At 42.7% G+C, this 27,519-nt stretch overlaps 1 protein-coding gene across 1 annotated transcript in view; it reads left to right on the forward strand.

Moving 5' to 3' along the window:
- The window catches only part of GLIS1 (GLIS family zinc finger 1), a 210,390-nt gene extending 186,556 nt beyond the window's left edge, over window positions 1-23,834 (forward strand). The window contains 3 exon segments of the mRNA XM_075424036.1: window positions 12,577-12,761; window positions 19,672-19,839; window positions 23,403-23,834. Of these exon segments, the coding sequence (XP_075280151.1) occupies window positions 12,577-12,761; window positions 19,672-19,839; window positions 23,403-23,539 (490 nt within the window). The 3' untranslated portion in view covers window positions 23,540-23,834.
- The last annotated feature ends 3,685 nt before the right edge of the window (window positions 23,835-27,519 follow it).

Genomic DNA, 27,519 nt, shown 5'->3' on the forward strand with positions numbered 1-27,519 from the left:
GAGTGGAATGTATTTCTGAATAGTTATTTTAAAACAGAGTATCTAGTTTCATGACATAATTACATGGAGTCTTTCAGCATCTCAGATCTCATTTTCTAAACTCAAAATAATCTGCATTCAGCATTGTCATACCCAGTCCAAGATCTTTTTGCTGTATTTAATTGTTTATGCTTACGTTATTAATGGCTGCTGAAATGAAGCCCATACATGACATTTTAATTGCAAGTACAGAAACTCAGTGTGAACTAATAGTCCTTGAATTTCATTTAGCACAGTTTTGTTTAAAGCATTCATCCATTTAACTGGGCAAAATCACTTAATAATCTAATGCTTAGAGCCACTGAATTACAGAACTGTTACACCTTTGCCAGTTCATAGCAGTCTGCCATTACTCATACAAAGTATATATGGTTTACAATAGAGGAGAAACACCTAACACTACGCTTCTTCGTATTAGCTGCTCCAGCTTTCTGGCACGCAGATAAAGTTTTGCCTCATTTGTCAGCTGTCTCAGCATTCACGTTTAAGTAACTGCAAAGAATTTCTATACTGTGAAATCAGCACGATGACAAGACTGGATTGCATAGTTTAAGTCTGTGGAATGAACCAAATGATTACTATCAAGAAATCTAATTACTGAGTCATCAAATACGCAAGATGCCAAAAACTACATGAGGTGGAGTACAAATAGTCTACTCAAGTTTGACATAAGATTCAGGATTTGATTTAAAGACTTTTTCTTTTTTTTTTTTAAGCCCTATGTTATACCATCCTTTGCCAAAGTCAATACTGAGTGCAGCAGTCAATTTTCCCAAATGGTTTGCTAAGACATTTAAATAGTTTGACAAAATTATCTAATTCACTTGAAAACTTTCTAACAAAATCTGACTTCATTACCAAATGTATTTATATTGGCTTTATACAATATATTTTTCAAATTCTGGTATAAAGTGTATGCTAGACCAAAAAATTTTACTTATATTGATATTAATTAAACTAAAAGTGACTGAGAAATATTTTGGCATCCAGAAAGTCGGCTTGTCATGATCCAGGTTTAAATATATATTTATTTTTTATTTCAAGTAGCAAAGGTTTATTTTAGCATTTTTTGTAGCGTATGCCATCTATAATGTCTAACTCGGTTTCATTTTGCCCATTGCAAAAATAGTCTTATTTTGATTTGTAGCAGCATGAAGGCAGAAAACCAGCTTTTAGTATGAAATCTTAGGTGAATGTTGCACTTGGCTTGCTTTCTGCTATTTTTTTAGCTGTTATTATCTAAGTCATCTAAAAATGTACTTAGTTTCATTTGTAAACTATCTCTGTAAATTCCAGTTTAGAACATTCAGTGTGATAAATTATCAGCTTAAATGAAAGCGATATGACGAAAGTTAAGTGAGTTTGAGTGGTGGCACCAAGTTAGGGATTTGCACCAATTTAGCTTAATGACCTAACAAGGTCACTTTGTAGGCTCTGAACACGGTCCCTCTATCCATGACTCTGAGGCCCTCTGTCACTTGTGTCGCCCATAACAAACAGCACTTCTGTTCTCAGAAGAACCCAGGAGTGCTGACAAATAATAACTTTATTGGGAAGGCGATGTGTCTCCAAGGGAAGGGAAAGTGAAACTATTTTTTTTATATTCCTTTGGTAATTTAGGTCATTTCTGCTCTGTAAACACAGCAGTAAATGAAGAACTAGTGGGATTAAGACATCTGTGGTGTCCATAGGTGATGATTAATGAGAACTCTGAATCCAGTCTTGTGAGCCCTTAGTATAAAGGATTAAGTAATCAAGGTTAGAGGAAGGAGTTTACACAACTCTCTCTTGCTCAGGCTGCTCACCAGCTAACTGCAACCAGTTCAAACCACGTTCCAGATGCCCCTGAAGAGCCACTTGCCCATACCAAATCACAAGAAAGAGGACTTAAAAACAATGAAGTGAAAAGAGACGTTTTAATCAGGATGCTCAAACATCATCAGAATTTTTGTTTGCTTGCTTCTTAGCACCTGTTAATTCAAATATCACAGAAACACTTCAATGTAAAGAGATCTCTGTTAAAAATGTAGTCCTTCATTTCTCTGTACGTGAAGTAACACAAGGTACATGGAGCCTCCCTTCTTGCTCAGTCAGAGAACACCAGATTGAAATTCCTCGTATTTTCAAGATTGAAAATAAATAGGCAGGATAAAATCTTGTGTGGCAGATTTGTATATGTAACACTCCCGTGTTATACTTGGCAGGATGAGACTGTAAGCCAGCTCCTACCCACGTTTCAGCCCTGTTCCGTGCACTGCCAGGGTCCTGTCGGGTGCCTCCATTTCAAAGCAGCATCTGGCCCAGACCCCCGCCTGCTCTCGGTGAGCTGCGGGGCTGGGAGAAAGCACCCGGCAACGACCCCACGTATCTGCTCTGTGGCGTTGGGTTTGGCTCCCGTGTTGCTGGTGGGTGATGATGGCATACAAAGGGTTTGGTGGGTGCTTGCTCGTCAGGTGGGCCCAGCCTCAAATTGTGACTGTAAGAGTTTCACTGTTGCTTGCGAGCAGCTAGTTTTCTGGAGCATGACTGATTCTGGGATGAGATTTAAGAAATCACCCCAAAACCAGTAAAAGAAATGGAGGAGATTCTTTTCAATATGTTACCCATTTCCTTGAACTGCCAGAATCCAGGCCAGGCAGGAAAATGTGTACCTAATTCTAATTACTTTAAGAGACAATTAGGTGTCTTAACTACTTATGTCTAATTTTTATTAATCTTTATGTTTGTGAGCTCACATAAAACTGACTAGGAACTGGCACGTTGCTAGAAGCTTTGTAGGAAACAGACTTTTACTCTCTAGAAGTACTCTGGAGAACTAAATGCCTACACAGTTTTTCTAACAGTTCTTAGGATGAAGGAGATCCATCACTCATTCATGGTGGATTCCACTGGAGAATACTCTTCATTTATAATAGAATACACAAGTCAGTGTTTTAGTCTCTCTTTCAAAAGCACTAAAACCAATAACAAGAAACAGATACCTCTGACAGCTGAAAACATTTTCAGTGGAGGAAGCCAAGAACCCGTCATAATTTATCTCGGTGTTACGGATCTGAGCACGCAAAAGGGGCATCAGTACATCTGTCCAAAGAAAGAACAATGTATAGGTGCGGAGCTGAGGTTCGTGTAACAAAGAAAATCAGTAATTAAAAGCATCTGGTTTCAAATCCCAAGTCATTTATCTCATTGTAGAAAATGTGATCAGAATTCATTTATAATTGTGTCCAGATAGGCTTATACAGTTTTTTTCCCCCCTCTTAAAGCAAAATTAACATTAGCACAGGCTTACTTCAACAATACATGGTTAAGAATAACTTAGTGCTTGATCGTGGGGTAAGATGTTGTTTGGCCGTCAGCAGAAATAGGTGGGCACATATTTCATTTGTGATGCTAAAAGGGCTGGACTGGCATTCATTAGTGAGCCTGCATCAGTGCATCTGCATCAGTGAGCGCTGTGCTGCCTGCCCAGAAGAGAGACTGTGAGAAAACTGGCTGGGAGTACGAAACAAAAGTGTTACAGGAGAAGGTGGGAGGTTGAAGGAGCTGGTCAGAGTAACTCAAAAAGCATGTGAGATGGACTCAACCACAGCTCTTCTGCATTATATTAATGATTTTAGCCATTACTGGTATTATCTGTAAAGCTGATTTTTTTCCTTTTATTTCCAAATTTTGTTTTGCTTTTTAAGTGAAACTTCTGCAGTTAGATGTGAGCCACGTACGCATACGCCAAACGCAGTAATTTATCATAACAAATGCTGAAGTTACCTTAACATCTCCCACTGTTTGGTGTAGGGCCTTTTGGACTGTAAACTTGAAGGAAGCAGACATCAGCTAACTGTGCAGCATCTACCAGCACCTGGAAGCATCTTGCTGCATACTTGCCAGAGAATAATGACCTCAAATGACTAAAATAAGAGAGATCAGTCAAGCATGCAGTACATGCTGGGTAATATTGACTAGACAGTATCTGTGTTTGATTGCATGTCTTTGTAATTGACTTCCTGGCAATCACTGGAACCTAAGGCAGTGCTCTTTATTTAAATATGTTTTGATATTTCTTTGACCACATTAATAAGGATTTTTTTTTACTTTCAAAATATATGTTCCTGCTAGATTGTTAGCAAGAGTAAGTTTTCAAATTTCCCTTACATGTAGTGGCTTCCACTGTAGTGATTCATCAGCTTCATTTCAAAGATTATTCAACAAACCCTTATGAATAAAAACACCTTTCAGGCTGTCACAGTTCCCATAATGATTGCTATGATTAACTGCTCTGCAGACATCACAAATACCAGGTCAGAACAATTGTAGAGAGATTCATTTAACAAAGAAAAAATGTGTTGGTGTAAATGTGTGAATTTGTGTAGGTAATGAAGTGCATTAGAAAATACGGAGTGATGTTTTACGCCCAGCTGAGACTCACGTGTGTGTTTGTTAGTGAAGATTGTGAGCACTTCAGTGAGCCACTCTGTACCTGAAGAGAAGGCTCACACAGAAAGCCTCTGAGCGTACCAGGAGAGCGCTCCTTTGGCTCCTGTGTGATTTTGAACTCGAAGCTATTTGGTATCACTGTTATTGGTATTATTAAAAATATTCCAAAGCAATTAAGTGACCCAGGACTCTTCAGTCACATTAAAGGTCCCGAGGATATCGTCATCTGCGACGTTTATGAAGCCCCTCTTACTCCTCATAGCTGGCTAGCTCCTGCACTCATTGTCCAGGCATTTGTTGGCACTGCTCCGAGCTTGGGTGAGGGAGGGCGCAGAACCGGATTCAAGTAATCCAAGTAAGTATTCTGAGTGAAAAATAGTGTCTTGTATTTATCTGGAAGCTAGGAAAAGGCATTGCCTCAGTCCTACTTTAAAGATGTTACACGCGGAGGTGTGTCCCACGCCGAGCCAGGAATAGAGGCTGAGTCTCTTAAGAGCAGCCACTAACTCCAGCTGGCCACAAGCACAGCGAGGAGAGAGAAAAACAGAGCCACAGCCTCGTACCTTGCTGTCACGGAGCAGACTGAGGCCCTGTAAGAAGGGCAGTGTGTCGCAGCCCAGTAACAACCTGTTTGCTCATTGTTTATGGAAAAGGGTCATGAAATGCAATGATGCCCAGCAAGGTGATCTGCCTTGAAGGATTTATTATATCTCAGGGAGGAGGGGGGAAGAGGAGAAAGGAGGAAAGAGAGAGAGAAGGAAAAGATTCCTTGCATTCCAGAAATGTAGCCAGGGGCACCTGGTAGTGATTAGTGCAAAGGTTCAGCAAACTTCAGATAGAGTCCGTCCTAAAAAAAAAAAAAAAAAAAGGCCAAAAAAAAGTGAACGGTGTAACTGTTTCCTGAGCATGTGCTGACAGAAATTCCCGTAGGGCAAGACCCAGAACAGAAACACGTGGCAAGAGATTGGGCGCTATCCAGAGACCAGATTAGCAGAGCTTTACACATCATTTTTAATATTATGGGAAGAGATGAAAATCAGTGTTAACTTTTTTTTTCCCTCCATTAAAAAAACAATAATCTCCTGGTCCTGGAACTGAACTGGACTTTCTCACAATATGAGTAACTATAATGCTTGGGGGAGAGACTTCATGAATGAAATGGTTGGCATGCTGGATTTTGTGGCAGAACATGGCTTCATGGCACAATCGCAGGTTTTGTAACTGGCTGCAATACTGTACAAGTCACTTGAGATAAAACACGGAGCTTCTTTGCTTTGCACTTCTCTGGTGCTTTATTATGTACTTCTCTTAATATGAGTTAAGCGTACTTCTCAAAGTCAGGATTGTTTGATATGGCGATACGCTATGCATGACAACTGTATTACAGAATGGTCTGATAACCCAAAATATACAAAAAATTATCTGAGATAAAGGACAGACATTTTTCAGTCTGGATTTGGTCCTGTTTCCACTGAACTCAATGGGATATGGGTTGAGGTTCTTTGTCTAGCTGAGGAATCTGCCAATCAAACCATCACATTATAAAAAGAAAAAATCCCAGACAGTTTTCATATTGGAAACATCCCTATCTTAGATATTTCTGTTTTGCGGTTACACTTCATTCCCACTTATTATTCGGGAATCTTGGTTTGAATTTATTTTCATTATTTTCCAATTTTCAGTTCCATTCAGTATTTACTAATTAAGTATACTCTCTGTAGTTTTTGGCAGTCGAGAGATGATGCACTTAATTTGTCCAGGATCTGCTTTTGAACAAAGACTGGCTAAAGCCAAGTGTAAAACTATTTCTTACTCTGACTAGGTACTGTGGGTGAATGCAGAAAACAGACTTCTTGACAGAAAGCTCAGAAAAATCAATGTCAATACGTATTTATTTTTTGGGTCTTTATGCTGCAATAAGATTGGAACAAGACATTTGGTGTGCATTGTGAAGATACACAAATTCTTATACACCACTGCCTACTTGGGGAGGCTGAAACTGGAGGCAGGATAAATAATTCCAAAACAAGATAATGGTATTTGTAGCCTGTGAGGTGCCTTTTCAGTAGACAACTGGTAACTCGTGGCATACCTAGACAGTTCCTTCGCATATGCCTTACAATTTAATATGAACTTTCACAATCCAAAATATATTGTTAAAACACGATTACAAGAAAATTTATGTAAAAGTCTTTGCAGGATTTCTGTCTGAGATTCTTAAAGGTATGCACTTTATAAAATGGGGGGGGCGAAGACAGATTAATATCTTCTATGTTTTGACTTTTAATTTTCTTTTTAAAAAATCCTTCTGTTAAGATCCAGCTTTCTGTGAGTTCCCATTAATGTGAGTGACAGATGCTTTGCAGCAGAGGTGAGGAATTAGCTCGTTGTCTGTGTCTAACGCTTGGTTCGATGACCCTTCATGGGTAGCATCCCATCTGACTCGAAGAGCTTCCCTTCGGAAGGGCTGTGAGGCCGAGTATTTTAAAACAGTGTTTAGCATGGTTCAAAAGTGTGCGCAGTATCACGGACAAGGTATGTTACCGGGTTGGAATTGGTTCTTCCAATAGTTTTCTGTTGGCTGTGTGGATGAATGTATTACATAAACAAGAATTTTCTGGTTAGTCCTTATACTTAATTGTCTACTGATGCATCCTCAGGAGAGGAATGCATAAGCTTTGCAACTCCACCTGAAATCATAGGTCCCTTGAGGCTAGTATTATGTCTTCAGCACCATCCTACACACGGTGCTTCAACGGGAGTTTGAAAAAGCCCACAATACCTGGTCAATCATACAAAGCTGGATGATGAGCGAGGAGAGAATTCCTGTCTGCCTCCTTGGGCGATCAGTTTACATCCTGAAGCACAACATTTGATTACCCCTCGCTTAGCATGGAAATGTTGGTTTGGCCATTAAATTAGTCCCTTTTCAAAGAACTAGGTATTTTGTCTGATTTCTGTGACTTCATGTGGCTGTGAATGCCACAGGCCAGGGCACGCTGCGTGAGCAAAATGTTCCTTTTGTTTTAAACCGACCTGCTTCTCTCTGTGGTGCATGCCCTGTTGCTCCCATGTCTTGGACAGGGTGGAGAGGAGGCTGGCTCCTCCATTGCGCCCCTGTAATCTGAAAAAGTGCATTTTAAATTCTCTTCTTTCAGTGATTTGCTTCCAGTTTCAGTGGTTTTACTCTGTAAGAAAACCTTGTCTTACTATTGTAGCGTATCTTCAACTGCTTTTAACTCCTGTGATAACGCATCAAAACTGAATACAGGTTTTCTGGTTTTACCACTACGTAACACGTTGTCATTGTTAAGTAAATTCTTACTGCATCCAACTGTGTAGTTGCCTTGCTGTTATTGTCACTGCTCAAGAACGTTGTACATTATTCCTGCAGCACTGCTGTTCCCAAAGGTGCTGTAAGTTCAGACCCAGTTGACCCGTGCAGGGACCAGAGACTCTTCTGGTGTGTACCCCTCTGCAGGAGAGGGACTGCAAAGCCCCTGCTGTCATTAGGTCTGAAGTCACCAGAATGAATCTTCGGGTGAAGAAACTTTCCTACTTGCATCCTGTGTTACACACAGCAAGGGGTCTAGCAATAGCAGTTTCGCTGGTAGGCAACTGGAAATCTGGATTCAGAGAGGGCTTACTAGGAACTTCATTAGTGGCTGTAGCAGGTGATGGCTACGTGTAAGATAAATGCCACCTTTCACATAAGGGACTTACGCTTTCTGATCATGGAGTAGTAAAAGCCTTGCGATGGGTTGATTTGTTGTTTTGAGTTACTGAGTTACCGTCAAGCATCTTGTGAGACAGGGCAGGCTGTACCGACAGTCAGACTGCAGCAGCAGAGCAAGCCATCTGTAACCACTGTTGATTCTCCCCAGCTTTGTCACAAGGTTAGGGAGATGGCAAAAAGATTTATGCTCGTGAACAGAAATCTTCTGTATAGCCAGAAGCCCTCAAATTTAATGAATTAAGGAGGGATAAGGATTTTTTTTACATGTGTGAGAGTATTTATTTATATACCTCTCTATATAGCTATATATAGGCACAGATATATATTAAAAGGCCCCAAAAGGCCCTGCAAATTTACTGACTTATACCAGTTACAATTAAAGTAAAATATATGGTATATATTTATTATTAATATCCAAACCAAAGCAAACTATGGTTGTAGTACAGTATTAACAGGAAATGTCCAGGCTATTACTTACTGAAACATACACGGCTGAGCTACTGCCTGGGAATTTTTAATGTATCCAGCTGAGTTCCTGGTGTAAGTAGTGTAGGGTTTCTTCTCCCTCACAGAAAGCATCTCCTTTCAAGCTCTTCTCTGTTGCTAATGTATTATCTATTTAATTTGTATCAGGAATGAGTCCTCCTCTCTTTTAACAACCTGAATATCACAGCAACCTAATGAGTAGGCAAATATTCAGGAGAGAATTAAAACCACGGCACTGGGAACTGGACAGTTAGCTGATGAAAAGCCTCCCCTTGAGCGTGCCAGAGCACATTGCACATGCATGCACACACACACAAAATAACATTTTAGGAACCAGCTCGCGCTGTAGGCATTGTGATGAGCATTTTAAGGAGGCAAATCCCCATGTTGGACACTTGTACTAGTGCAGCCAGATTTTTTCTGCCGAGCAAAGCTTTTTCCAAGCTAAAAACTGTGCCTTAACTTCTGGGAAGCATGTTCAGTTCCCTGTTTGGGAGAGGCTGAGCAGAACGTGTAGATTCTATGGTGACCTGCTCAACTGTACGAAACTCTTCACAGCGAGGAGGCAGTGCTGGTCAGGCGTTACACAGAGCTCTCGGGGTGTCAGCTTGGGTTCCTGTGCTGCAGTGAGGCCCTAGGACACTGGCTGCCGGCAGCCAGCCGCGCTTGCTGGGCTCCCGTGCTGTGACAGCGGTGCTGAGCGGGGCAGCGAGCTGGTGCTCAGCTCACCTGGCTGGAGCAGGGTCCTGCACACCTCCGCACCCCTCCCGCCTCGCACTGGGAATCTCACCGGCCCTTTACCAGTCTTTTCAAAGGCTGGGAGGCACAAACGCGATCACAACTGTTGAGCTCACACATAGGAGAAACAGGAATGTAAAAGAGTGTCAATGGGGAGGAGCGCTGCTTTGAAAATAACAATAAAAACTGCCAAATTCTTCTCACACAGTTAAGATTTCAGTAGCCTCTGGGAGTAGTTAAACTGGGTAGGGAAGCTGGGATTTTCAGTATTCCCACAGCGGGACACCTTAAATGTACCGGTTTTGTTTGACATGCAGCATTATTTGCATGGAATTTAAAAATGCGCTCACTCGCCCATCCTAACAAAGCAGCGGGCAGGGAGCAGCCCGGCAGGCCTCTCTGGGGTGCAGCGTTCCCCGGCAGCAGCCGGGACAAGGCATTCCAAGAGGAGGCAGAGGAAACCTAACACGGGCAGTTGCAGAGTTCTCTCTCACTAGAAGTATTTTCCTCCCTCATTCAGCGTGGTTTCTGGCTCATCCAGGCCTTGGAGTCCTCAGTACATCTTTTGTTTCTCTTTTAAATGTGCGTGTGGTCATTATCCGCATAAATGTCACTATCATGAGCTCTCTGAGCTATTATCTTTCCAATGAAAACAACTGCAATCTTTTTAATCTCCTTTCAAAGAGAAGCATTTCCAGGCTTCTGACAGCATTTCTGGCACGTCGACGACATCGTCCCCATGCGCGCCGTTTGGAGGGGCTGGGGACAGTCTTGCAATTTACGGTTGTGCTTTGCCGGCACTCGCTTGCAGCCTCGGCAGAGACGGCAGCAAAGGCTTTTCTGCAGGTCCCAGCAGATCACGTCAGCCCCATCTTCATGCCATAGTTCACCACAGACGCGCATTTGAGAGCATTTGCAGAAGATGTGACTTGTAGCTGGGCTGCGCGACAGCTCGTTCGTGTTAAACTGTTTCTCCGATGAGACCTTTGAGGAAAAACTGCAGCCACATGGGAGTGTGGCTGACCTTGGCGTTTAGCTGCTTCTTAGCAAATCAACTCGGTATTTTCCCCCGAGGTTCTGCTCTTCAGCAGTTCAGACCCCAGAGAGCGTTTTCTGTCTCTGACCCGAAGAGGGCACAGGTGGCCCTGCCTTCCCTGCCTCCCTTTGCACCACCTCTGCAGCCCCAGGCCTGTACCCTCGGGCAGCGCACGGGCCACCCCCGCGCTTTTTAATATGCACTTAAAAAAAAAAAAAGTTTTTTTTTTTTTCTTTGCATGTTGTCTCTTAGAATTTGTCTTTAGTCCTCTATTTTACGTATTGCTGATCATCGCTTATTGGGGGGGGGAGTTATCTTTCTCAAGAAGAATTTATTTTCCAGTTCTTACGTATTCGGCTTGAAAGTATCCTTGCCTTCACCCATTTCACAATACTGGTTTATTAGTTGGGGACATTTAGTGTCTCTGTGGTTTGTATTATATGCTGTTATTTTCTTGCTTTGGGAGATGGAATTATTTCAGCATAGGATGGATTTTGGCTGGTCGATTTATTTAAGCCCCTTGTAATAGAGCGTCACTGTGACAGCTTTTGGCAGTGTTCCTCTGTCTCTCATGTTAAATTTGATTAAGCTGTTGTCACCATTAATTCACAGTTCATCTATATTTACCTCTTGAACGCTCCCATGTAGTGCTTAGCCCTAAGTCAAGCGTCGCCTCGCTCCCTGGGTTTAATCCTAATTGCTCCAAGCAGCAGTCGTGTAAACTGGTGAGGAGCCGCTGTTGCACATCGTGGTTTATGGTGTTTGAATGGCTTGGGCAGTGGTAGAGGAAGACACCAGTGAGAGATTTAATCTGTTTTTCAGTTGATTCTTTGTACACCTGCAATGATTTGTGCTCAATATTTTTTTTCCAGCTACGTTGACATGTATTATGACTTGCAGGGGTACTTTTATGTCTACGCCTCAGGCCCCGTGGCTGTGAAGTTTCAGCAGGGTGGCTCTCAGGCAGGTGGTTTTTCTAGCATCGGAAGGTTCTAGCGCTGCTCAAAGAGCTGTTTCTTATGCTCAGCAAAAGCTCCAGCGGCAGCAGAGAGTATATGGTGAACATACAGCCCGCACAGCCCGCGCATTTGGCAGCGTAACACTGGGCTACGGAGCAAAAGGTGATTTGTCCCAGCTACCGAAGGAGGGTGAAAGATCCACCTTCTACCTATTTACTCATTTATAGGGTTAGTTTCATGCAGCTCTACAAGAGGCCTGTAAATGATCGGCCAGGTTTTTGGTCCCAAATGACCATCGGACAGTTCTCTGGCCAAGGGTTCGTCCCTTCTGGGCCAGCTGCTGCCCCAGCCCTTGGTGGGACAGTCGCGGTGCGGCTGGGAGGAAGCGTGGAAGCTGCTCTGCTCCACTGGTTGCAAAGGATGCCCAGGGACGCCATGGGTTAGTAAGGCTCTGCCTCAGCTGCTCCAGCTCCGCGGTGGAGTGTTGGGTCAGGGTCCATTCCCTGTGCGGTGCTGGCCCGAGTCCCAGACGTCTGGGGGGAATTTTCCATCTCTCAGGTACAACCACTTCTCGGTCTTCCACTGGGCAGTGCTGCATGAGCAAACACTTATTCCGTTTTTTAATTTGAAAGAATGGTACCATGTGTTGCAGTTAAAGCTGTATTTCTAGGTCTGAAAAATTCTACACAAGGAATAACTGAAACAAATGCTTTTCTTTGTCTTCACTGAAACTTGGGTGTAAAGGTTTACCCCGTTACAGCTATGAAGGCACTTAAACAATTTACTTGCATTTACCTACTCTAACTTAATTCTCTCCTTCTGTATTCTGGACATGTTTCTTGGCTCACAAAAGTTGCAATTAAAACCAAGCTGTGTCTAAGTTGTGTACTGAGGAGTGGTGTCATTTTGATCCTGTCATTATGGCTAGCACAGGAAGTCAGCGCAAAGGAACAGACATCTTTTCTAACTCCCTTTCCTCCTAAATGAATACCTGAAAGCAGCACTGCATTAACTTTTTTTTACAGTATAATTTGTACCTGCAAAATAAACATTTCTATAGTTTGGCCATCGTGGAAATAGGGCCTTTCAAGTACTTGTTTTCCCATATTGCGATGTGATATGTGAAGTTTTTCTGTATTTTCTTTTTCTAGGCTTGCTCCCAACATAATCTCTCCACTTGTCAGCCCCCTGAAAGCATTAGTTCCACCTTCCCTGTTGCAGAAACACGGCTCTCCATCATCACACAGCCAGTCACCAAATGGGCAGCAATTTTCTGGAATACCAAATAAACCATATGCTCAATTTCAAAACCAGTCTGTACAGCAGGGATCTCAAGGTAACTCTTCCCTCTTTTTTTTTCTTTTTTTTTTTTTCTTAAACTTTCCTAATTCCAAGTTGGGGAGAAAGAATTTATTTCAGTTTTATTAAGGGACATACCGAGCAAAATTTTCAGACCAGTTCATGCTGTGATATGTTATCATAATGGGGAAAGCTATCACAACGGCAGATTTCTTGCATTTATTCAGGTTTTTTTAGGACATGTTTTCAAAAAGGTCCTGACAAGAATGAATTATGCCCTCAAATAACTTCAGATAACTTCTCCATTTAACGATGAGGGGAAATATTTAGCCCAGACTCACCCTGTGATTGTCAGTACCGGATTGCTCTCACCACGCAGTGGATGGCCACTGGCTGTGCACCTCACCTGCCTGCTCACCCAGCCCTCCGGCAGCAGGGAGAGAGCGGCCCTGCCAAAGCAAACCCCCCTAGCCCCAAAGCACATGGGCTGAAGCACACCTTGGCAATGTCCTGCTCAGCCCACCGACAGTGATGCAGTAGACATGAGCTTAGACAAAGAAAAAATAGTTTGCCATTTATTATTTAGAGGTTTGGTGTCTGTATCATTTTAGATAATAATGTGCAAGGGCACTCTGTACAACTATAGAGCGCCAGTGTGATCTGAGGACAGGAATGGGAGCAGCTAAGCAGCTGTCCCACTGCTTAATTTAAAACATTTTTTTGTTCTGAATTACCCAGCCTTTTTAATCAGGAGCTTATTTACCTATTCCGAAGTTCTGCTGTGGGAGCTAATTAATGTTTCTGCAATTTTTGAGGTATAAATTAGCAAGAGATAATATTATCACAGATTTTTCCAGTAACAGGAGCTTGCATATTTAACAAATGTGGTATATAATCCAGATGGCATGCTGCTGAAGTGTAGTAAATATTCACAATAAAGAAGTGTGCAGGACATCTGTCTGGTTGCAAGTATAACTAGGTGTAGAAGTTTATACAGGCAGATAACCAGCTTTTTGAAATGCTTTTTGCAGCTGTACTGTCATTTGTATAAGGTCATTTTTGGCTGGTGAAGTATCACATGTGATCAGTTTACCAGTGGGCAAAACAGGAGGTTTGCATTCGCTCAACTGATGCGACGGCAAGGTGTGAAACGCCGGGGTTGAACACAAACCCAGTGAGCAATGCACGGCTGTAATGGGGCTCAGCCTCCCAGCAGTTCCCTCTGCCCTTCATTCTCTGAGGAGTATTTTTGCTCTTTGGTTGAACTGACGGAGTCTGAAAAGTTAAAGCGTATTATATTAAATGATTTGTGCTGAAGGGAAAACTAACTCAACCTGATGCTCAACAGATTATTCAATTTAAAAAGATTAACTCTGTAAGGGAAAAGTGGCAGATTTATGATAGCATATAATGATATATGATTATGTTACTATAATGAGCTAAATAACTACAAACCACAAGAGGAAAGTTTAGCAGCTCATTACTGTGGCAGAAACAAATGCATAGACAGAACAAGTTTTGAACCACTTAAATAAATTGACTTTATTCCTTAAGAAAACCACATTTCCTTCTGAATGAATTGTTGCTTTCTAAGTGTTATGTCGTGTGGTTTTGAAAAAGCAGTAATTTTCCACTTCGGCCAAATGTTGAAGTATTATTATAAATTCATTATGGAAATGGTCATTCAAAAATCAATTTTGATTAGCAGCCCTTGAAATCAGTTGATCTGTAACCTGTACTTAGCTGTACTTGCTCTACATCTTTTTTTGCATCTCAGTTCATGAATAACACATTTTTCTAATGGAATCTGTAGTAATTTGTGAGTTTTGAATTTTTGCCGAGAGAAGGAACACTGTATGAGCCTAGCCGTAGAGCTAGGCAATTGTATGGAAGCACAGACACACTGTGGATCTGAAATTTTTAGAAGACAGCACGCTTCATCAAGCTGGCAGCAGAAATACTGATAATGAAAGAATAAGCTGACATTATTTATATGTTTAAACCTAGTTGTAGTAAGATCACATGGAAATTATTACATGCTGAAAGAATTTGGCAGGCCATGGAATCCTGTAGTTATTTATACCTGACATTATTCCTTGTCAGAAATTTTATGGAATTTGAAAAGCTGAGATTTATTTGCACATACATGTAAATGACATGGCATAACAAGATGGCATTTAATAGGCATATTCCAATGATTTGCTCATTACATCATTCATTTTAAAGCTGCTTGAAGTTTTCTAAGCCGTGCCTTAGAGAAACAGAGGCAGCCAGTGCACTGTGTGAAGTGGCTAACTGCAGCTTTTCTGTTACAAATTATTTCAAAGCAAAATTCTGACTAAATGTTATGTTTGGAACTCGGCTTATTCCTTTATTAACTGTTACATTTCTACATCTACTGTACATAAAACATTTAATAGTGATCATTTAAACTGACAGGATATTTAGTAAATTCTTCACTTGAAAATTAACCTCAGAAAATTTTTGCTTTAAATCAAAACTGAAGGAAAACCTAAAATCCATGTGGAAAAAAAAATATTGGTGAAACACTTGTTGCAAAATTGGTAATACACTCCTGCTTTCCCAGAAGGAGCAGGGATGTTTGCACCAGACAAGCCTTCTTGCTTACTTCATATTTTAACCACTGAAATGAGTCTTCTTTCAGAACTTGTAAAAAATGCTCCGTGGTTAGTTTACTCTAATCAACCATATGTGGCTGCTAATTGAACCATTGATTATGGGATTTTAATCATATCTTAAGTCCTAATACTTTCTGTTTAAAGTATTTCAAAAAATCTAAAGGAACCACAACAAAATAGCATGAACCAAAAGCACCGTTGCTTCATACTGCACATTTTTTAAATGTACAACTGCAGTAAAGCTCTGACTTGTACTGCATATTCAAATCAAACATTGTATTGCCTGCAAGCAACAAGTTTCATTTCCTGTGGTTGTGTAAAATGAATGAAACCTTATCTGGCAAGAGCACCCGTTGTTACAAAAGTCCTTGTGGCTGCTTTAACTCACGTGGCCTTTCCATCTCTAGTCTGATGACTTTGCTTTTTGGGAACACTTAGCATTTAAACAAGCTGGCAGTTCTTCCTTTTTAACAGTGTAAAAGATGTGTGAGGCTCAGGTCCTCTGGAACAGACTGACTGGCCTTTTGAGCCACGCCAGGCTACTGAAGGCCATCAGCAAGAGCCAACCTACCTCATACCAAAAGAAACTCTCCCATGTGTCTCTGAAACAGCGGGTGGGAGTACAGAAAGCACATAAAAAGTCATGAAAAAAATCTTAGTGACATAGCAACTCACTGATCCTGCAGTCCTTCAACCTGGAGGTTTGCGATTTCAGTCACTCCAAGACTCATTTCCACCTTCCAGGAGTGACATTCAGCTGGCTACACTTTCAAACACAGCTTTTAATGCTGCAAGCACAATTCTTCCTACCAGTTTAAGTGCAGGGAACATCACCAAATTCTTCTATACGTCCTAGTAGTGGAACTGCAGATCAGGTTCACCAGCTGCAACTGCAGTTCTTCAGCATTTCAGATGTAAGGCCAGAGTCCTGCTGAATAAACCGCTGCCACTGTCACTCGGCATGAAACCTCCCTGCAGCCACTTGAGAGGTCACTCCGAAGGCCAGTCATGTGAGCACACAGCAGAGACACACAAGTGCTTGCTGACCGGTCTCCAGCCAGGCGGTGAACTGCCTGGTGTAGAATCCCCATGCAAGGGATAAAGCAGGCACAAACTCAGTAACCTGCTCAGTGCCCTTGTCTGTGCAGGAGAGCTGTCTTGCGTCTCCACCTCTCTCACCTTTTCCAATTGCAGAAGCTTTGGGGAGTCTCTTTATCCTTCACCTTTCATCCCCAAGGAAGCAGCTACCTGCCTTTTAGTCCACTCGTCCCACAGCCATCCCTGAGCCTCTTCCCACATGCATGACATGCCTTGCATAAAGCCTCTGCCCCTTTCTTATAGGGTCCCACTGTCTCATCATTTCTATGAAGCTAACGAAAAAGCAAGAAAGCTTTCATTATACGGCTCAGCTCAGAAGGGTTAAAAGTCCCATTTTTAGTGTCATGGTTTGTTTTACCTGACCAGTGTTCCTGATGCAACCTTTCCCTTCCTCACTTTGTCTTTTTCTCTAGTTTGATACCTGCATTTATCACATCTGCAAGCACATTACAACAGGCGTGGTGTATTTCTCAGTATATTCTTTGAGAAACACGTAGCAGAAATTTGGTCTTCGTGAATACAGCAGTGCAGTAACACTAGTATTTTCCTACACCGTGTCCCTTCACTGGATAGTCCCAGTAATACTTTTTGCACTGCATTTTCAGATTATCACACAGTGATGCAGAGGGATAGATACTGCAATCCAAAGGAGAATTTGATTGCTTACGGCAGTTCTTTTCCAGACTTCTGACTCTGAGGCAGTTCTCTGCCTCAGGTATTTTCTCCTGAGCAGCTAGACAGTGTAACTTAGAACACTTCAAAAGAAACCTTTACCCACAGGTCTTGAGAAAACCCTGGATCCGACTAGTTTCAATCCAGTTCTGTCATGCTTGGATGTTCTCTCATTTTCTAAGCCACTGTGCCAGCCCTGTAGATCATAAAGCTATTTAATTGATTTAGCAAAGGCAAGCCTGGGAGCATGACGAAAGGGCAGCAATTACAGAGACAGAGAAAATACACGTCATGCCTTCCCTAGAAGTGATGTGTATAGCAGACATTCTGGAAAAGGTTCGGGTTTTTTCTCTAGAAATGCATGTAAGTGCTCTCTGCAAGCAGTTGTACCTCATCTGAAGCCAAGTGTCTCATTTTTTTTCACTGCTCATGTGAAAAGGATATATTTTTAGAAGGCTTACAGCAAAGAGTTAATGTTTTGTAAACAGAAGGCAGTATAATTACCAAAAACCAATCAATAAAGCACTGTAACTAAAACCACATCAAAAGATGGCTTTGCTACCTCTCATAGAGCTCTTTGGTTTTTTGAGCCAGACTCTCCAGGCAGTAAATAGAGGTGGCTGTCTATTTATTCCGAGGAAGCACATGCATCATTTAATACTCTGTTTTCCAACCGGGCCTTCTTCTCTACAGCAGCAAATATGAGCAGCTTTGGTACAGTGTGCATAGTGTCTTTATCTAATACAGTCATCCATTAGTACTTCACCAATCATGGATATCAACAATTTAGGTATTTTGCGGTGGAGAATCATAGGTTCTCAAGGAATAAATCATCTAATCCTTGCAGATTCTGCCAAAACACATATTAAACTGTGAAACTTCAGAGCAAATCTTTCACCACTCAGTGAGTTCACTGCATTTCTACTAAAGAATTGCCTCACTTAGCCTTATTTATTACCACCTTAGAAAACACAACCAGAATGAACAGACAGACTCCGAGCATTGCCTGATGTTATCTACTTGGTCAAACTTTGCTAGTAAAGGGAAAAGGTAGAAAAAGACAGGTCATCTTTCTTAGCAGGAAAAAGCCTACACGCTGCATGACTTGTAAGGGACAAATGCCACCCTGTGCAGCACCCAGACGCTCTGGTGACAGACACGGCTATTTCACTTCCAAACAAACAGACGGAATAGCTGCACAGCTGGCCCAGCGAGTCAAGTCTTCCACTGGTGAGCGGAGCTGTGCTGACGTCTGTCAGCTGAAGATGTGGTTGTGTCTGCGTTTGAGTCAACTACCCGGAGCTTTTGCAGTAGTTCCTTAGGAAATGTTTCAGGCTGAATATGACTGAGGGAAGAAAGACAACGGCCCCTTATTTTTTCTGGCAATTAGAGGAGAATCCTGATGGCACATTCTACTAACTTTAAGCCTGACTTCGTTGACTTCAGTCGCATATAAGGGAAGGGACAGTCAGAGAAGGTAGGAAAAGGGATAGTTAATATGAATGTGCAATTAGTGTGCTATGCACCTGGAATCAGGAAGAGGTTATCAAGGCAGGAGGAAGGAAGAGAATTAAATCAGGCCATGGTGGCATGTTTTGATGTCACCCTTACTGGAGCAAATAACATTTTCTTTTGGGATGCTGGCACAAACTTGTAAGTTGTAAAATTCCTTCATCAGCAATTCATTTGTCCTTTACTCTTAAATATCTTATTTTGGCTGGCAAAAACCAAACTGCTGGTCCACTGGTAATATGATACTTTAAAAAAAAGCAGGAGTTAAGAAATGTAGGGTGTGTGAGGGACAGAAGTCAAACACACGCCAAAAGCAGAATGACCAAGGCCGCCAGAGACCATACAGATTCATGTCGGCACTTTTCAGAAGCAAGAAGAGCCTCTAGCTGAACTCAAAGTCTTCACCTGACGTCCATCTGGAGTCAGTCCTGCACCTCTAGTTCAATTTTACTTGCAGACTGTGGCCCCCTGTGTTCAGTGAAAGGGATTTCATTTGAAATAAGCAGTCTGAGAAAGGAGAGGTTTAAGGCATTCTTAAAGGTATTTTGAATAAACAGCGCCGTCTCCAGCAGTGCATAATGCACACTGGATGGGAAAAGACTTTACTCAACTGAAAACAGCACAGTGCAATTCATTTAAATATTGCATTATTGTATTTAAATTCAAAGTAACTCATTATAGACACATTCTCGTAGGAGGTGAGCATCCTGGACCTGATCCAGCGCAGTACTTACTGCTTAGCGTGGAACACAAGAGGGCCGTTGACTTCCTGCAGCTGATCTATTGCCTGAAATGAAGTGCATCCTTGACGTTTTTGCTTGATGGGGATCACAGTCCACAGCACCTTGTGGGACCGAGTCTGATGTAGCTTTTATATTATTACGCCTTATAGAATAGCATGATCATTTTTCCATAGTTTAAACTGAGGAACTAAAAAACCCCACAATAGTAATGAAATACTGTGACAGAAATGGAGCTAATACCATTGCAGCAGTGTTAAAATGTGTGTGCAATGTCTGTTTTCAGGTTACCAAGGCAGCTTTCACTCAATACAAAACTGTTTCCACTATGGAGACTGCTACAGAACAATGGACCAGTCTGTCACCAGTGATGTGCTGACAGGGGAATCCCACTGCTTTAATCCTCTGAGGCAGAACGGCTATCACATACTCAATGCACCTTTAGCTTCACCAGGTAATTTATTCCACCTATAAATAATTATCCATATATTTTTAGCAGGAGGGGAAAAGAATGCATTTTATAGTCAACGTTACTACAAAAATATGTTTGCATAAAAAACTCAGTAACTGAAATTCATTTGCATCTATAAAAATCCCAGAAGGAAAGCAAATTTGTTTTCTTTAATCCTCCTGTATTTGACTGATGCACAAACTCTGCTTTCGTTCTGCCTGTCATCACAGGCACCACATCGCTCAGGAGTGCTGACAAACAAGACACTTCTCGCATTTACTGTGTGGGCTATTAATTTTTGTACATCTCTTCAGGTATGCTCAAGCAGGCTTTTATAATCAGATGAAAGTTAAGAAGATTGTTAATACAACTCTCAAGAAAGTAGCAGCACCAGGGACTTCCCGTCCATGTAAGAATGAACGGATGGTTTTGTTTTGCAATAATGACCTTTACGAAATGGAAAGGCACTGCTTTGATAAATCTTCGTTTGTTTTTGTTCGGCAGTTCCTTTGTCTTGTGCTGTTGCACATTCATTGCAATTGTATTTTCCTGTTTAGCTACATATTTGCATAATGTAAAATTTCCAACAAATGATTATAGCTGGATTACTTCAATATTTAAGTATTCATTTTTATAAATATTTTTTCTACTTTTAAAACCACAATTAAGAATTGACAGAATTACTGAAATCAAACAAAATGCGAGTATTGTCAGAGCCATGAAACACTACCATTTACTGCAATCTTTACATACAGATCTCCAAGAAATTTTTCTTCATGTCTGAATTCAGGAGGGCATCTTGGTTACGGACGATACCAAAAACATATGTTTAAATGCTTTTTTGAAATGGGGCCTGAGTCAGACCACAAAATTACAGTTGACTTTCCTGTTTGTTTTGTATTAAAGGAGACTGTTCAGAGAGAGCGCGCATGCATTTGTCTGTTGTTCCATACTAGAAAGTGCACGCATCAGTAACGAACAGAAGGGAAAAGTTTAAGATGAAGCTTCAGCTTTGAATTCTTTTGTGTTATTCATAAGTTTGATGTTACTAAAACATAGTTTTTTCATCTTAACATCGAATTTCAAGTTTAGATTGACAGCCTGCAATATTTAAAGAACAGACTAAATAAACTTTCCAAAAGAAATTGTAGGAACAAAGAATAACACTATGGCAAGACACCAAATTCAACAACAGTTGATTTTTCTGTCTAGGGCTAAACTATTATGAAATGTTTCTGTGTAATATTTTTGTTTTTAGAGTGGTTATTGAGGTATGCAAATACTTTAAAAGCTGAAACATAAATATATATGAAATATATAAATCTTATCTCGTCTTTTTGTGTATAAAATAGAACCATTCAGGTTTGCAAGATTCATCAAGGCTATGCATTAATTTTTTTTTCAAGCTTTTATAGCACCATTAATATTAAATGAGATCTCATCTCACAGGAATGCCAAATGTGACTGGCAAACAGCTGTTCCATGAATCACATTAACAGTCAATAAATTTTTATTTTCTGTTCAGGACTTTGGATAGTTTACTCTATCTGGAATCTAATAATGATTTCTGGGGTGTATGCTTATCTTGGGTTTTGTCCATTTGTGGTTGTGTATCCACCCTGTATACAGGCTCATCAAACAGAAATTAGCATAACATAAACACTCGCAAAACTTATCAAAATACCGGTCACTCCACTTGGACCGATGCAGCACAGGGCAGATAAACAGGCCAAGGTCGTCTCCCAGAGACTTTGGACATAGGCCGCATGCCAGATTTCTGCAGACAGCAGAATTTGACCTGTAAACTAACAGTAAATTAATATGTCATAGGAAAATGCAGAAATGTAAATAAGTAGAGAATTTGGTCTCAAATAACAAAAACATGCGTAATAGTAAAATACCTATAATTAAGTTCTAAGGAGTGAGCCGACGGTTCTTTCTGAAATCAGTCAGCCCTACCTAGACACACTTGCCTGCAGGGTTAGGCAGTCTGGAGAGATGAGAGAAGGGCTGAAGAGGAGAAAAGAGCATCGTTTTCCAGATGGGGAGCTGAGGCACAGAAAAACAATGGCTTCAGAGAGCTCCTTCGTCAAGCAGAGGATGGAGCCAGGTCCCAGTGCTTTAACCACGAGGATCAGCCATCCACACAGCGACTTGCAATTCACACGAATGTGGTTTGTAAGAGATTTACTTTCGACAGCAGGCACTTAGTTCACAGACATGTTCTTAACTGGAAGAATCTTGTTCCATGTGTTGCCTCAGCTGATTTAATGCTGCTGCTGATTATTGCAGTTGTGGTAGGTGGGCTCTGTGGGCCAGGTGCAGGAGTCAGAACCTTGCGCTGAAGCTCACGCAGACAATTGCCTAAAGACCCAGCCCAAATCAGGTGGTACAGGGTAAAACAGAACACGTATGTGAAAGGATGAACATAAGGGGGGGGGGGGGTCGATGCTTCCTGCAGTAGTTTGGGGAAGGGTAGTGGGGTGTGTTAGAAAGCTGCTGAAGGAGAAGGCTGAGGTTGCCCAGCACCAAGGCAGAGAGCAGGGCCTTGGGGCAGACAGGAGGGCGTGGCTGGTGCGAGGAGGAGTGGGGGCACAGGGACAGATACAGAAAGGAGAAGGGCAGGGCAGGGTGAGAACACAGCAGGGGTGAAGCAAGGAAGGAGCTGGACGGCAGTAAAATGAGTATGTGCATGTGAGCCTTGACTGGCCAGCTGCAAAAGCTGGTTATAGCGGGGCACAACAGGAAACGTTCGTGTCCTTTGGGGTAGGCAATAAACCTTTTGTTTTGGGCTCCCTGGTACTCCAGCTGCCACAGCACCTGGTAGCAGGCAAACCTGTTCCTTTCCACAGGGGTGGACAGCTCAGGGAGGCTGGTAACAGCTGTGGCGGTTTTGCGTTAGAAAAGGAGGACAGAGAGATTCTCCCCCACCATAGCAGCTTTCTGGTAGCCTGGCAAGCACCAGCCAGCTTGGCCAGGTGAGGACCCAGCAGCATGGTGGGCTTTGGTGGCCTGAGGACAACGTGGTGCACAGCTCCTTCCACACGTCCCATGAGCCTGACCTGACCCAGACACACTTCCGCAGGCCTCACCTCTGCAGTGTGTGGGGCTCCAGTAAATGTAGGACCCAGACTTCTTCTGCATCTTACAAGAAGCTGGGAGACACATGGAACATTTTTACAAAGTGCCATTAAAAGGAAAAACACACAAACCAAGAGGACTGCATGACTTTCAGTGCACACTTACTAGGATCCTTGCCCACTCATTGTTTTGACATCCTATTCAGATAATGACTGTAAAGTCCCAAGAGAGTCATACTCCGGTACTTGCACTTCACGTGCAAATGGGTAGCTTTCTGCAGAAATGAGTGGGCGCTTCGTCCGCTGCGACACGAATGCCCATGGAGACGAGTTTGTCTATCTCCTGGGTAAGACTTTGATGGGAAACCCTATTGTCTTTTCATTAACACTGTGCTGTACTGTGTAATCCCAGGCCTTGAACTATGCTTCCTTCCTTATATGTCCTGTGGTACTAAATTATGTCCATACAATTTGTCACGCTTTCAGGCTATGATGCAATCTCTGAAGCACAGTGTGTAGCTGAAGACATGGTCTCCAACGGAACTGATGAAAATGGATTCTTCCAAAACGGCACCTTTGATCACTGCTTGAATCACATTCCTTCCATCTATACAGATACCTAAGAGCAGTGCCGACCTTGTTTCCTTTATTATACCTATAACTGTGTATGTAATAACAAAGGTGTTGTTCAAGTACTTTTATTTAGTCTGTATCCCTATATGTGCTCATTTAAACAAACACCTCACATTTACCAAACCATTTTATACATGAATAGTCTGTATAAGATAATATTGGAACCTGTTCCTTTGCTGTGGCACTTTGAAATTCATGCTTTAAGGGAATGAGGAGCATTTCAAGCAGCTTGTTTTGTAAGTTCTCTCAGTAAAGTGTAAATGTAAGTTATATAATAAACTTGTAAAGAAGGGGGGTTTTTTTCCAGAAAAGTATGTTTCAATTTGAGAATGTCAGTCCCTTTAATCAGTTTTCATTTAACTCATTGGTCAATTCTTCTGTTTTTTTTTTCTTTTTTTTTTTTTAAACTAAAAGGATTTTTTTAATCACAGACCTCATGTATATAAAGATCTTCATTTGCTCAGCTGGTTTTATATTTTCAGTTTTACAAGAAAGCATTAAAAACTGGAAACAAGTGTACTGTCATTTCTTAACATCATCGGTCTGCCTAATAAATCCTAATATTGCGTTCTTAAAATGCCTGAGAGTGATTTAAACAAAGCAGTGACATTTCAGTAACTGTGAAATTAAAGCAGCCCAAGTGTACATGAAGAAAACCCAGGGGCCTGCAGACTTTCAGTGGAAGGGCCGGCAGCCTTCCAGCGTGGGGCAGCACCATGGGCTGGCTTCCCGGAGCTGCGTGCCACCGGCCCTGCAACCTCTCCCAGCCTTCCTGCTGCCGCTGGCACGGTGGGTGCATCAGCACATGCAGCCATCCCAGCAGTGCAGGGGAAAATTAGATGGAGCTCAGTTGGCTTTTTGCTTCCACAAGTAAATGTACAGCCTCATCCCATGTGAGATCCGTGGCACGTTCACACTGAGTGTGGGGCAGGTCACCCGATTTCTCCATTCACAAGACCCGGCAGCCACTCTGAACTCTCCACTTCAGGCGCACGCCATAGAGAAGAGCAGGACACCTTTGGAGGGCTTTCCTGCATCCAATGCACTCATAATAGGGGCTTCCAGAGGAACAGAGGTCACCTGTAGTAGCTTGGTTCCCTGTCACTGTGGCCCTGGCCCCACAGGGCTGCATTTCCCAGCCTGGTGGTGACTCCTGGGGAGAAGCAGGCATACTGCAAGAGGACCGGCACTCCCAGTGTGTGCCAACGCAGGCATGTTAGACGTGAGCTCCTGGAAATGTCCCATGGTGGTTTGGGAGAACAATAAGGAAAAACTAACTAAAAAATAAAATAAATTGTTCTCATCTGCAAGCCATTGCTAGCTGGTGTTAATAAGGCACCCTAGGAGCGACGTTGGCTATATGAAAGGCTTGACTCTGTCTAATGCACAACCCCAAGCCTCAGGGAGTGCTGCTGCATGCGGAACCTGCGGCCCCACGGGTGTGGGTGCAGCCTCAGGAAGGAAAAAGAGAGGCTGGCAGTTTGGGTTAAATGAAGATGTGCCACATCCCTGGGAGGTTTCTTAGAGTTAGCATCAAGTCTGCTCTTGTACTATAAATGGAAACAAATGACAACAAATGTCCTAGCTGCCCTCGGCAGTGTCCACCTGCGGCTGGCTGTGCCTCCTCTGCCCGATGCCAGAGAGCTTGAGCTTGGCCACAGGGCAGAACTCTTGTGGAAAGCCTGAAGGACATTTTCACAGCAGGTCCCAGAGCGAAGTCTGCACAAGGACACCACGCCCACACCAACGACAAGCCCTTCCCACAGGCCAGTTCCCACACCACCACGTCTGCAGCAGCAGAGGTGCCACGCCAGGCACCCGGGGAGACTCCAGCTGGGGGAGCACGCCTGAGATGCTGCTGATGCCTGAGATGTCTTTCACCACCAGGCAAATCTTCACCAGCACCGTTCACTAAAGGACGCCCAGACTGAGCATCTATCGATGCCTGGCAAATACCCCTTCATTCACAGCTCAAAGTTCCCCAAGCTGCTGTGGGACACCACAGAAAAGCTCAGCTCACACTGCATTGAAACCAGTCACTGACTGAGGTCGGTTCTTTCATTTTTTTCCTCTCTTCTCCCCATTCCAGGATCTGCTCAGCAGCTGTGTGCCCACGCAGTGCTATCAAGGACCTTCTCTCATGCCAGGAATGCCAGTGCCAAGCCCCATCTCTTCAGTTTTCAGGCCTGTAATCCAGTTAGCTTCTCCCCAGAGAACAGCCTAAAACAAGAAGCAGATGCTGGAAGATTTCTTGCCCCCCTTGCCTCCAAAGGACTGACAGAAAAAAGTCAAGCACCTGGCTTCAGCAAAACAGCAAGTTCCACAGGAAAAAAAAATGCTAAATTCAGTGGCATGTTAAGAAAATACCACATTTTGCAGCTGCATAATCAGAATCCACAGAGCAGGCCCCAAGCTGAACGGGGTGATTCTTTGGCAGCATTTGCAGAAGTGACATTACTGGGTCCACAGGACTGCGGTTCCCCTTACAGTCACAAAGTTCCACAGCCACAACGAATATATATATTTTAAAGCACAGTTTGGTGGCAACATGTGAACACAGCAGCCAAAGTATGGTGAAAATACAGTAGCAGCATAAAGGAGGTCTCCAGTGCCCCAGCCATTCTGTTTTTAAATGTCCTTTGCAGCCCTACCAGGGGATGCCAGCTGTAGCTCTCGGCAGTTTCTAGCTTTGGCAAACATCTTGTACAGAATCAGAAGAGCACAGTGAGGGTGTCCTAAGCTTGTGGACAACCCTTGAACCGGCAGCTGTCAAGGGGACCAAGACCCTGCCCTCTGCAAGCGTGTTGTCCCCAGCTCCCTGCCTCTCTTGGGCACTTTGCACAGAGGTGCCACAGGAGGGAAACCTGGGCAGCGCCGCAGGGGAAATTGTGGGTGGCAGCTGAGAAAAGAGAAAAAAAACAACAACATGACACTGAAAGAGGACAACCAGCATTCAGTCAGTGAAAAGCTTGTACCAGTCTGCCCAGACAAGTGCGACAGCTCAGGTCCAACATGGTGCCTGGTGCCCAGTCCCAGGACCAGGCAGCGCAGGGGGCTGCTCCTGCTTAAGCACCGAGCACCCCAGTACCTCTGCGCCTCCCCCCAGCCCTGCATGCCACGCCACCACAGCAGCACGCTCAGCACTGCGCTGAGGCGGATCTGGGCTAACCACAAAGCCTACATGGACACATCCTGCTTGTTTCTCCAGGTCCTGGCTGCACCTTGTTACTGTACACGAAAGTGCCTCTGTATCCAATTTAGCTTTCTGTCCTCGAGAAATTTGAATGAAATTTAGACATTTGGGAAGATTACTCTAGTCACTCACTAGAGAATAAGGTGCACGAGGTTATAGAACACCTCCCCCCCCCCCCCCTCCCCCTTTTATAAAGGGTTCCTCACCATCTCTAGCTCTCAAGGACTCGCAGTTCCAGCTGCAAACCCGTTAATTGTGGCTGCCCTGCCTGGCCCAAGCAGTCCCTGGCAGCACTGACTCATCATTCCTCTCCTACAATTAAGTGTATAAAGGCTTCAAGTTGTGTTTTAAGCCTACACACGTGGCTTTGCTTCTGATCACGGCCACATTTGGCTTTCTGTCCTGCTGCTTATCGTTTTTTAATCTCAGACATGAATGGCCTGAACTCTTTCCTAGAACATTAAACAAGAAGGCAGGTAGCTTAACAACTGCCAAGCAGTAAAAACTCTAGAGCTTTTGAAGAAGGACTTAGAAAAAACATATCCAAAGCCCAACAAAGCTGTAATGGCTGAAACAAAAATCAAAATAATTCCCGTGCTTCAATTAGTTGGATACACTAAAAGGAAATTGTGCCTTAAAAACACGATTAATCTCATTTCCTAAAAATTAAAGAAATCCTTCTAAAAATGACATTTTTTTAGTTAAAAATACAAACCAAGCAAACCTAAACATATTTGATCAATTACAAAAATATTTATGTCACAACAACTAGGCTGT

Source organism: Opisthocomus hoazin, chromosome 6 (genome assembly GCF_030867145.1).
Source record: "Opisthocomus hoazin isolate bOpiHoa1 chromosome 6, bOpiHoa1.hap1, whole genome shotgun sequence".
NCBI lineage: Eukaryota > Metazoa > Chordata > Aves > Opisthocomiformes > Opisthocomidae > Opisthocomus > Opisthocomus hoazin.